This window comes from Condylura cristata, unplaced genomic scaffold (assembly GCF_000260355.1).
Source record: "Condylura cristata isolate star-nosed mole 26May11 unplaced genomic scaffold, ConCri1.0 scaffold00028, whole genome shotgun sequence".
Classification (NCBI taxonomy): domain Eukaryota; kingdom Metazoa; phylum Chordata; class Mammalia; order Eulipotyphla; family Talpidae; genus Condylura; species Condylura cristata.
In genome coordinates, this window is record NW_004567129.1 from 6,578,162 (window position 1) to 6,590,404 (window position 12,243).

The following is a 12,243-nucleotide window of genomic DNA, read 5'->3' on the forward strand; positions in this document are numbered from 1 at the left end:
TCCCTGCCCCATTAACATCTTCCCATTGGATGGGATCTGTATGGAGTGTGTCTCGTGTGGAGATAAATATTCTTATTTTATACAAGCACAACATTTTTCTTACTGATTTCTGTGTTCTGAGTATCCATAATCTCATCTAAACAGTATCTATATCTTTGCTATATTAGCTTCAAGTTTACATTAAAAAATATTTAATAAACATCTTTGCTTTTGATTCTCTGCTTCTTTCCTTCTGAACTGTACACTTGTGTAGTTCAGTTGCTTCTTCGTAAAAGAGTATTTGTAATGAAGAAGAGAACAAAGACTGAGTATACTTATAGGAGCTGCTTTGGCCTGGGCAGTGGCTGAAATGAAATTTCAAAATATGAAAACAACAGACATCATGCTTTTGTTTGTAAACAGAAAACAGCACTTCATTTTTAGATACTTTTAAAGATACTTATAGGTTTTTTTTTTTTTCTGATTTCATTCTTTTCCTCCAGTGCCATTTTGGAAAAGATTAGGATGTCCAAAATAATTAGCCTTTCCCTAATAAATGGAACTATATGGACATCACAGTGCCTCTAAACTTATTTGAAAAAGTCAGAATGACAATCAAATAGAAATTGCTAAAATTACTGCTCTCTGCCTCAAAAGAAAGTGAAAAAAGTAGATTTCTGGCAGGGGTGAGGGCTGGCGTGAGAGCAAGTTAGAAGTTTGGAGCCAGTGACTTCTGTCTTCTTGCAAGCAAATTGTAACTCCTAGAACACAAAGTTTTAATTTTTGAAACATTTATAGGTATTTTTACATATGGAAATTAAGGAAAAAGCATCTTTTATTAAACCTGTCCAACTATTTCCCATTTCAGCGGTTCTTTTCTCCTTCCTAAATTCTACATTTTGTACCAGTTTCTTTCAAACTGAAAACCTTCCATAACATTTCTTGTAGTATGATTTGATTTGAGCCTCCTGACCTATGTACAGGTTAGTTTTGTTTATCTGAAAGTATCTTAAGTCTCTCTTCTTATTCAAGGATGTTTTCCTGAGTAAAGAGTTTTATGTGACCCTTTTCCCCCTCTTCCTTTCAGCACGTGAATGAAGTCCTTCCGGTGCCTGAAACCTCTATAAAGTCTAACGAGACATCATATATCTATGGGTGATGTGAAGCTTTTTTTTGGCTGCTTTCAAGAGCTTCCAGTCATGTATCTTTGGTTTTCAGAAGTCTGACTCTCATGTGGGAAGAGTTTTCTCTGTATTTATATGTGAGTTTACTGAGCTGCTTGAATCTATCTACCTACCTATTATTTTTTAACCATATATGGGAATTTTCAGCCATCAACAATGTCATCAGGAACCATTTCTGTCTCATTCCCTCTCCTTTCTCTATAGGGACTCTACCTACATGGATGTTAAGCTATTTACTATTTTTTATTTCAGCTTTTCTACTTTTCATTTCCAGAGTTTCTATTTTTAATGAATGGCTTTTAATTTCTCCCCATATTTCCCACTTTGCTGATTCATAATTCTAAATTTTACTGAAATAAGTTTTTATTGTGAGCTAATTTTTATTAAGATAAATAGACATAATAGTTACCATTAAAAAAACTACCCTAAATAGTTTTTAGTAGTTTACAATGTTGTGCAAACATTGCTACTAATCCTAGAATATTTTCATCACACCAAACAGAAACCTGTACCTCCTAATTTTCCATCCCTCTCCTACCTCTTAACAAGCTTAATCTCGCTGCCTTTATGGATTTACTTTGTCTGGCTATTGCAAACATTCTGTGACCCTTAGTGCTTAACTCCTTTCACTTATCACGTTTCCAAGTTCTATCCATGTTGAAGCATGTATCAGTAACATCATTTCTTTTTATGGTTAAGTGAGATTCTACTGTGTGGATATATGTTTAAACATTGATGGACATTCAAGTTTTCTATTTAATGGTTATTACGAATAATCTTGCTATGAACATTCATTACCAGTTTTTGTTTGAATACCTGTTTTCAGTTCTCTTGGAGTGAAATTACTGGACTATATAATTGTGTGTTCTGCTCTTTGGGAAATCACTAAACTTTTCCAGTATGATTATATTGTATGTGAGGGTTCTAATTTCCCCATATCCTGTCAACACTTGTTACTTTCATTTGTGTCTGTCTGTAAATCAGTTTTTGTGTTGGGGGATATAGGAGCAGAAGCATGGGAAGGGGATTAAAGTGATTGACTTAGCCTAGACCACCTGCCTCATTATCTTCCTCAGAAGCCTAAGGATGCCCATGCTCATATCAAGAGTTGTTGAGAGGAGGAAAAGGAGAGCAAGGAGGCTGGGTGTGAAGGCTCACATACGCACAGTAGTTTGCTTGACATTAGCACGGTATCATTTGGATGTTTGGGGAGTGGAGAGTAGGGATGCTTCAACCTACATTCTGTACCCCACTGCAGACCCCATCTCAGGGGAGAGAACCTCAGGGGGAGGACAGGGGACAGCATCCTCCTGTCCTCTTTTCTGCACTCCCACCTTTGGTCTTGAATTAAACCTATCCATCTTTAATTAATTTAGCCTTATCTTTTGTAATGTCAACAGTTAGCAACAGATAACTTTATATTTCTTTTCAGTCTATTCCTGAATGTGACTGGAAGATATTTCACCTGAGTTACTGAATTGCTTTTCTTTAAAAAACAATCAATATTAATAATTACATCAATCCACTATTTAAACTACAGGAGGAAGATGTTAAAAACGTTAAGTATCCATCACAGTAATGGATGTCTGTCAGGAAAATGACACAAAGTCAGAAAATAGTGAAAATAATGAAATTCAAAGCACAGAAGAAACTGAAATAATGCATACTTGTCCAGATGAAAGAAAAGAAAAGAATCATGTTTGTTGTCTTCTTAATATCAGTGACATTACACTGGAACAAGATGAAAAAGCCAATGAGTTTATTATCGGAACGGGATGGGAAGAAGCAGTGAGTATCTCATCTTGAGTTTTACCTATTGCATGTCAGTTTCCCCCTCCTGCAAAAACAGCTAATAGTATCAAAAAAAAAAAAAAGGGGGTAAACAGTGACATATAGAAGCCTTGACACAGAGGGTAAATATTAATTACTAAAAACAGTACTTTTTACTGAGTGTAGCAAGCATAGTTCTGAGTGCTTCTTGGATGGACAGCTGTTGCTTCCACCTCTCAGTTGATCTATGAGCTAGGTTTATGAACAGTGCCATGTTTGGGACAAGGATACCAAGGCACCCAGAAAAGTGAAATAATATGCCAGAGATCACTAGCTAGTGTCCAAGGCGGGGCTTGAACCTGAGTCTTCTGATCTAGAACCTTCGCTCTTTAACTGTGGTGTGAAATGCCCCAAGAGACCTGACATTCTGCCCTAGTGGTTCTACTCAGAACCCTGTCAGTTTATTCTTAAAACTATTCTTAGAGTCAACAATATAATCATCAACTTAGAGCTACATAGAAGGAAATTAGGTCTTATACAGTGATTCTCAAGTGATGCTTGATGGGATCCCAAGAGTGGGGGGGAAGTGATAATTACTGGTGTTGTTTCACAGCCCACAAAGCACAGGACAGCCCTGTGCTGTCCTGAGGAATGATCTATCTCTGTCTTAGTTTGGGCAGATATAGCAATACCATAGAACTGGGGGCTTAATCTACATGCATTCATCTCGTTCTTGAGGGCAGCAATTTGAGATCATGAAAACTCTCTTCATGCTTATGTTCGCACATAGCCTGCCTTGCTGCCAGCAGAGCGAAAGGTCCCCTTAGCTGCTCTTGTTTTCATAAGGGGTTTGATCCTACTGTCAACACACCACCTTCAGGACCCCCTCAAACTCCTAATTACCTTACAGGCTCCACCCATATATCATCACATTGGTCAGGGTGGGAGATAGTTTTCAACTTAGGAAGGCGGGTCCTGAGGAGAGATACAAAGACACAACCCAAAACAAAACCCAAATGGCAGTCATGCTGAGACTGAGATCTGATTCAGTGGTTCTGATCCAGTAGTTTCTTTGATAAATTTAGAAACTGAGGCCTAGTCAAGGCAAAGTGACTCGACCAAGTCCACTTGACAGTAGAAAGAATCCTGTCTTTGAAGCCCTCCTCCAGTTCTCTGTCCTGAACTGCCCTACAACACCTTGAGTACTTTCGACCTTCCACACACATTCACACCAATAAGTCAGGGTTGTAGAGGGCTCTTTTTAAGAATTTATAATTTGAAAAGATTACTTCTCGAGGTAACGCCTCTGAAATACATTATTTCTAAGGCCTGTTGGAAAATGATTTCCTTTTCATTGAAACGATCTCTATGCCCCCTCCTAAGACCTTGTTTATTGTTCACACTGTCAAATAAGTAAAATAGGGCCCTGGCAATTTCCAGAATGGAAGCAGCAGGAGGAGGAAGCTGGGGAAGGTGTCCTTTGGCTGACTTGGCATGCGAGGAGCAACTGAGCAGCCTTCACACACCATGGCCCTCCAAGAATTGAGACTAACTGTGAAGACCATGTGTTTGGCTTGGATGATATCCACAGCATTAGCACAATTTTGGGAAGAATGGGGACTTTGGAATCAAAAGGAACTGGATTCTGTGCCAGCTCTGCCATTTAAATGGCAGCTGGCCTTGGGGAGGCCTTTTCCTGGCTTCACATTCTTCACCTGTAACTGCAGGCCATAGGAATGTGGAGAGAACTTAAATGCCTCATTTGTTGCCGCATACTTAGCCAGTTTTGTTTTTTAAGTGATGCAGCTTAAGTTTTTAATCAAAGGAATTTGGGCTTGTGAAGAAGGGTTGGGTGAAGCTGGAATGGTGGTATAGGGAAGTTTTTATGGAAGATGACCAGTGTCTGGCCCCATAGTGCGGCCCAGGAGACACTGCCTTTCCTTGCACAGGCCTGCTCAAAGTGCCAGACTTGCCGCTGGCTGTAAGAACCTCAGAGCCTCAGTTTCTTCCTTTGTAACCTGGGTATCAGAGGACCTAATTGTGGCATGCAGTGAAAATTAAATGAACAAATTGCCAGTCACTTCTCAGCTCAGTGCTGGAACATAGTGGTAGCGTGGGAGCTGTTTTTCTTTTCTCATACATAAGGTTGCCAGATTTAGTAAATGCAAGCACAGGACACTCAGTGAATTGAATTTCTAAACAGCACCTTGCCGGTTTGGTTTAAGTAGGTCCCACACGTGGCCCTGTGTTTTTATCTGGCAAGTCTATCTAAAGGCCTTGTCTGTGGTAAGGTCAGCCAGAAACTCCAGGGTGGACGGGTATAGAGGGCAGCTTGGGGTTGCTCTGCTTCCCAACCTCAGTCTCTCTGAAGCAAGGTCCCAGAGGACAGTATAAGGACGCCTGGCAGGGGCACAAATATGAACAGTGTGATTGTGATTTCACTAGTTCTGGATTTATGTTAATGTGCAGATACAGTCAGCACAAGCAGAGCCCACTTACAGATACTCTTGTTTAATATTTTAATATTAAGTACTAATGCTACTACTTAGGACTAGCAGATACTATTACAAATACTGTTGCTTAGTAGCATTTAAAGTAGGTATGAAGAGTTTGTTTTTTTTTTCAAAAGAGGTGGATCAGTTTTTGTTTTTTTTTTTTTAAGATTTATTTATTTGTACATACAGAACTGGGGTACAGGCCAGAGGCTCAGGGGTGGCGAGAGGCTTCACCAGAGACAGAGTGGGGAGCAGAACAGGCAGATGGACGAAGTACACTGCTGAGGGGAGCAGCGGGCGGGTCACCATGTGGTCACCTCCGGGGCAGGCGGGAATCAAACTCATGCGGAAGTGGCTTTAGCTTCTCAGTGCTGTGCTTTAACCTGCTGCGCCACCAGGGAGGGCCAGAGGTGGATCAGTTTTAAGAAAAAATTTGGTTCAGATAAGACAACCAGTATGGGACTGTGGCCCAAGTTGGGCCAGCTGAGCCAAAGAATAACCTGCCACTGTGTTTGCAGGTCCAAGGCTGGGGAAGGACTTCTCCAACCGCCTGTATCTGGCCCAGAAAGAAGCTTAAAAAGGCCAGGGTGGGAGAAGGTGTGGACAACTGCTTACTCTGTGTCAGCCTCTCCCAAGGGAGCTCCGAGGCCAGTCCTCCATCCGCAGGGAAGCTAGAGTCTGGGACTCTGGCTCAAGGGGGCCTCGAGAAGGATAGGGGCACCCTCTCCCAGACACAGGGGCAGACCCCAGGCCCCACCACTGCTTCCAAGGAGATTAGCAAGATCTGCTTTCCTACCTACAGTCAGGCAGAGAAAAAAAGCCTGCAAATAAAGGAATTTATTTGGTGCATGGAAGACTGGGTCGCCCCCGAGACTGTTAAAGGAAAGGAACTCAGAAATCCCAGCAGAGGTCTCTGCAGAGGGGCCTCCCTCTCTGACACCTTGACTTCCAAAACTCTTTTAGTTCTACCTCCCCTGAAGACTGCACTCTCAAACAGCGTGGATGTTCCAGGTAAGAAGAATACAAACTTTTCCTTACAGTCAGAAGAGAAGGTGCTGAGTGTGGAAAAGGATGAGTGTGTGGCTTGTGATTTTGGATTGAAAACAGTTGATGGGAAAGGTGAAAAGAGACCATTTGAACTGGCCAGGCACCTTAAGGTCAACAAAACGCTGCCTTTCCCTCCCCGGGAGACCCGGACATCCCTGCTGGCCGAGCCCCAGCCCTGCTGCCTGCCCTGGTCCCTCCTGCCTGAGAAAAACCCGGTGTGCACTCCTGACCCCAAGAACCTTCACTTTCTCACCACCTTACGGCTTTTGCAGAAACACGGAGTGCAAAACTATAAGGCCAAGTTCAAAGCCAGGGAGCCAAGACCTCCTGTGAACACCCCAAAGCGCATTCTCACCGAGACCAAGCAGGAAAACAGCTCCAAAACTTTGGACCCTAAATTGTTCCCCAAACCTCTCTTGCCTTCCCTCACAGTGAGCAGAGTTGTTATTCCTGTCTCCACTCACAGGTTCCTCTGAGTTGCCACAATATAAATCCCTGGGAATTAGCACTGTCTGAAATTCATTCAGTCTTCCTCTCCTCCCCTATTCCAGTCTCTTTCTCTTGTTCCCTCCTCTCTCCCTCTCCATGTCCTTTTGTTTAATAGAAAACAGGAAATTTAGCCAATTGAACCTCATTATTTGAGTTTTCGCTTAGTCTCATATTTCAAAGTACACAGGATTGACTTCTGTTGAATCACCATTTACAAACTGCCGCTCTCAGCCCCTGCCTGCCCTGACCTTCTGTTCCCCACTGGAAGCCAGGTTGATGGCCAAGTCCCAGAGCCTCTTTCTGTGATACCCCCATGCCAGCCTCTAGTGAGCCCCACTGCCTTAAGTAAGGTTGGGATTGTTTAGTCAAGTTGTTTCCTGGTGTTTTTTGTTGTTGTTTTTTGTTTTTTTGTTCTGATCCAGGCAGCTAAGTCAATTGGCTCATTTTCTCTTGCAACCAAATTTAGAAACACTGCTTTAATAATTCCAGCCTACCTCCAAATGAGCTATCAAAGCTATCGAATCCTTGTGTTCATAGATGTACCCGGTCCATTGTATTCTTTGTGTGCAAAGTGACATATGTCCATGGATAAAACATATCCACATCTTGGGTGACACATCCTTATGTTTTATCCATTGATATCCATTATACGTGTCCAAGATTTCATGTACTTATATTGTACCCTCATGCTAGTCTCTGAGCCTGAGGAAATTTTAACCACATTACAAAATCCATCTTGGGGGAGCAGGTTAAGAAATTAAATAACAACATCACCTCAGAAATACAGAAGGAAACTTGTCTCTCAGAAGAAATTGAATTTAACCAACGTGGAGTTCCAGAATAATCATGATGTGACTATTGTTTTCATCAGGCAAATGAATAGTCATTACAATAAAGGTTCCCCGAAATGACAATTGAGAAATTGTACATTAAGCAACTTTAATAAATAGTTTGTAGGGAAAAAAAAGAAAGAAATATAGAAAACTTAGTGGACATTTATATCTCCTAATTTATGTATCTTGGTCAGCTTCTCTATACGCTTACCTAATTGTTTTTATACTACATCTTATTAAAGTGTACATTTTAAACTTTTAGCCTTTTAATTTATTCTTGCTTATCAAATATTACCAGTGTTGAACCATGAATCACTCAAAATGTCTAGAAAAATGTCATAGGTGTCTCATAATTTCATTTCTTTTAAGTTTATCTTTAGACGTGGAAAGAATTTATCAGACAGCATTGCTGTTCACAAGGAGCCATTTTCCTGAAATCGAATGAGGAGCTGTGAAATAATGACTTTGATACTGTTCTTAACTTTCTTAATGTATTTCCATTCACAAAATTCCTCAAATATAACTGGCTTAATAAGTATACATCAGTGTAAGTTACAAAAAATATAGGCAGGGTAAAGCAGGGACTGTGGTATTAAAACTAAGGAGCTAATACAAGGATTTTTCATATCTATATTCAGAAGTAAATGTCAGAGTATAAAATGGAAAATTAGAGGTCAAATGAATATAACATAGGAGTAAGTATTTAATGAGAAATTGTAATGTCATTATGTTCAGGGAAATATTAAGAATCTAGTTCCTTGGATTATTTCACCATTTTGATTCTAACCATGCATGCAAATTCTGATAACCCTAATAAACTTTCTGCAACTTAATAACTGAAAGTTTCATAAAATCAACCTAGATATTTACTTTATTAAGCAATTTATAAATCTTTAACAGGATCTTCTTGTTCCAAGGGCATATATTACTGTGAAAGTAAAGTTTTACAAAACTGAAAAAAAAAAAAATTTAACCTGCTTGTTTGAAAAAAAAAAATTCACTGTGATTTTTTTTGTCACCCCACTGCTAGCTTCACCGTGCATCTGATATTTGGGAACTCTGTACCCCCAGAGAGACTCTTAGCAGATGGGGCTGTTACTTCCTTCATTCCCCCAGCCCCCACTCCCTCCCTTGTTTTATCCTGGTGCCTATGTCCTGAAATTGTAGGTCAATCAAATATTTGTAAATGAGTTATCCTGTAAATGCCAAGTAAGGATGCTATGTCTAGAAACGCTCTCAAAACGACTTTGTAATATGAATGACCATTTATCTACTCTGTAGTTAGTTTGCATTTGTTTAATTAACAGCCCCTGACTACTGTTTTTATAAATATTTGCTTTACAGAATTTTTGCAATATCTTAACTGTTTTAAAATTTTTATTTTGTTTTATTGGTTTGTTTTTTTAAGATATTAGAAATCCAGGAGTGCAAATATAGTCACTAAAAGGTGTATTTTGCTTATTGAGGAAGGGCAATTGTAGTGTAGAAGCAGTTTTTAGTTCCATCTAGAACTCTTCTTTTAATGAAGAAACTGTCTGGATTCTGTTCCCCTTAAGTGGTCCTGAGTTCCGATTTTCTGAGCAGGGAAGGTATTAGACCTACCTCTGTCTGAGGACCCTGCAGCTCTGCCCACTAAGTCAGTGTCCTCCCCTCCCCCCAGGCCTATTTTATAAACAGCAGAATCATGAATCAGCTCAATATGGAAAAACAGTCTCCCATGTGTTTGTTTGGGATTGAGGGGTCCAGACCAACACAGCTGAGGGGCAGAGCCCTGCTTGGCCCAGACATACTTACCTTTTGGGGAGTCTTGAGGCAATTTGAAAACCCTGATTTAACTCACAACAGAATGTTCCCATAAAAACTCTTGAGATATGAGTTATAGATTCTGTGATTTGAGAGCAAACAATAATTTAGAATTTAAAGGAGGCCAGTCTGAAGAAAGGAAGAGCTTACATTTACTGAAGATAATGCAGTATTCTCTTTTTTGCACAGATAAAGTGGCCAACAAAATATCAAGTAGAAGATTCTTCTGTGAGTAGATAGACTGTTTTGCATCTGGCACCTCTTTGTTTAGATCCCTCTGGGATCTTGCATTCTGGGTTTAGCATATTTCTCTGTGGATAAAGTCATTCTTGGCCTTGTCCCAATTTCCACTCGTATTAGAGCATTCAAACTGGTTTGTGACCCAAGTCTAAATGAAGCACAAATGTTCATAGAATTCTGGCCCTGGTAGCATTTTAGGTCACTGATAACATTCTTGGGAGACCCTGCTGTTTTCACATGTTCAGCATGTATCTCCCTCAAGGTGATGGTCTCAGTTAGGTTTTAGTTCTTCTAGTCCTCTCCAAGTCAAGCCTGGGAGACTCTGGCTTTCATTACTCTTTCACTTGCCTTTGGGTGTCTCATTAGTAAAACTTCCAAATGTCTGTTTTTGTTGAAACCTTAAAAATCACCAAATAGATTGGGGCAACACTAGCCACAGAGCTCTAGTGGCCACTGAGGTCACTTACTGGGTGGGGCAGGGCTAAGGCCTGATGATGTTGTTGAGGGTGAAGGCGAGTCAAGGGAGGGGTCAGAGGGATAGGAAACTTTGGGACAGACTGTTGACCAGGCAGGCAGGGAGATGAGGCGGTGGTACTTGTCTTTTCCTTGCCATACACATCAATGTCACTTACATCTGGCCCCCTATGAGCAAGCATGATGTTGACCAACTGTCCTTCTCCAAGCATAGCTGAATTTGTTCTTTGGGACTGTTGAGACCTTTCCTTGTGGCCCAGAGGATGGTGGCATTAAGGTCTAGAGTGACAGATACCCATACAGCTGGCTGAGATTGCCTATCACCCAAATATCTCTACTCGAGAGATCAGACCCCACCTCCAATGGACCACAGGAAGGGGAGGCACTTTTAAAAGGCAGGGGAAGGTTTTAAATCAGAGTAAAGTCAACTAGGTTATTTTAAAGTCGACTCCAGACTTTAAACTACTCTTGTGAAATTCATCTGTACTTTGAAAATCATGCTATAAAAAGATTAGAACGAAGAGCCAACTTTGCTTACAGTCTCTTCCTCTCTCTGAATTCAGGAGCTTCAGGATCCAGAGAGACCACAGAAACCCAGCCCAACTCTCTGCAGGTGGCCCCCCAGCAGGCCAAGCTGCATGGCTATGACTGGGAGGGACTTTTCAGGGTATCTGAAGTTGGGTCCAAAGCAACCATGGTGCTGTTGCTTAAGGACTCCTGAGAAGCAAGGAGGGGAAGAAACAGAAGGGACTCCTGTGTCTATGACTAAGGGCATTGAGGTCGGTCCGTGGTGCCATTGGGAACATTCCCACTGTCCGCCATATCAGATACCCGGGACTCCTGGAGCCATGAGAGATTCAAGGCCATGTTCTCCACGTCCAGGCTAAACTCTACTCTAGAGTTCTTTTTTTTTTTAACAGTTATTTATGCATACAAGAACTGGGGTACAGGTCAGAGGTGTGGGGGGTGAGAGGATTCACCAGAGACAGAGTGGGGAGCAGAACAGGCAGACTGACTGAAATACACTGCTGCGGGGAGAGGTCTACTGGGCCATCTGTGTCAGCTCCCTGGCAGGGGATGGAACCCGTGCTGCAGTGGTTGTGGGCAGCTTCATAGTGCTGGGCTTTAATTCGTTGCACCACCAGGGAGGGCTCTCTACTCTTGAATTTTTTTTTTTCTTTAAAGATTCATTTATTTATGCATACAGAATTGGGGTACAGGCCAGAGGTGCAGGGTGTAAGAGGATTCACCAAAGACAGAGTGGGTAACAGAACAGGCAGATAGACTGAAATACACTGCTGAGGGGAGCAGCAAGCAAGACAGGAGGGTTGTCTGCTGTGCCATGTGGGTCACCTCTGGGGCCGGGGGGTTGAACTCCTGAAGTGGCTGCGGATAGCTTGCAGTGCTGCATCCTAACCCATTGTGCCACCAGGGAGGGCCTGCTCATGAGTTCTAACAGCCATTCACATAACGAAATAATTCTGCTTGAATTGATCATGTACCATTTAAAAGTTCAAAGTCCTTTGTGGACATTATCTTTTATTCTGAACATAGTCATAAGCTCGGGGGTAATTTTCTCCTGAGATTGGAGGGGAGGGTCTGTAACCTGGGCACCTGAAAGGTCTGTAGGGGACAGCTGGATTATGGGACAGAAAGCATCACATAAGAGTGGAAAGAGGGCTCGAGAATGTCATTCCTTCCTGTAAATGGGAACACTTTCTGGCATGGAATGTTATGATGAGGAAGTGTATGTACTATGCCAACAGATTTGTGCTTTTTCTGGATGTAGTGATAAGCTCAAATATAAACAGTGGGATCATTTCCCTCTAACAAGTGACAGTTCAAAATCATATGTAAATCCAGTGGCCATGGGAACTGTCATTTGGAGTTCAGTGGGCCTTTGCCCTTTAACAGTCCTCAAAACTCAGC

The 12,243-nt window shown here is 41.5% G+C and overlaps 1 protein-coding gene across 1 annotated transcript in view; it reads left to right on the forward strand.

Moving 5' to 3' along the window:
* LOC101620878 (chromosome unknown open reading frame, human C16orf46) overlaps nt 1–7,981 on the forward strand; it is a 29,010-nt gene extending 21,029 nt beyond the window's left edge. The window contains exons 3-5 of the mRNA XM_012730696.1: nt 1,067–1,240; nt 2,704–2,951; nt 5,947–7,981. Coding sequence (XP_012586150.1) covers nt 2,742–2,951; nt 5,947–6,951 — 1,215 coding nt within the window. The 5' untranslated portion in view covers nt 1,067–1,240; nt 2,704–2,741 and the 3' untranslated portion in view covers nt 6,952–7,981. The remainder of the gene's footprint in view (nt 1–1,066; nt 1,241–2,703; nt 2,952–5,946) is intronic.
* The last annotated feature ends 4,262 nt before the right edge of the window (nt 7,982–12,243 follow it).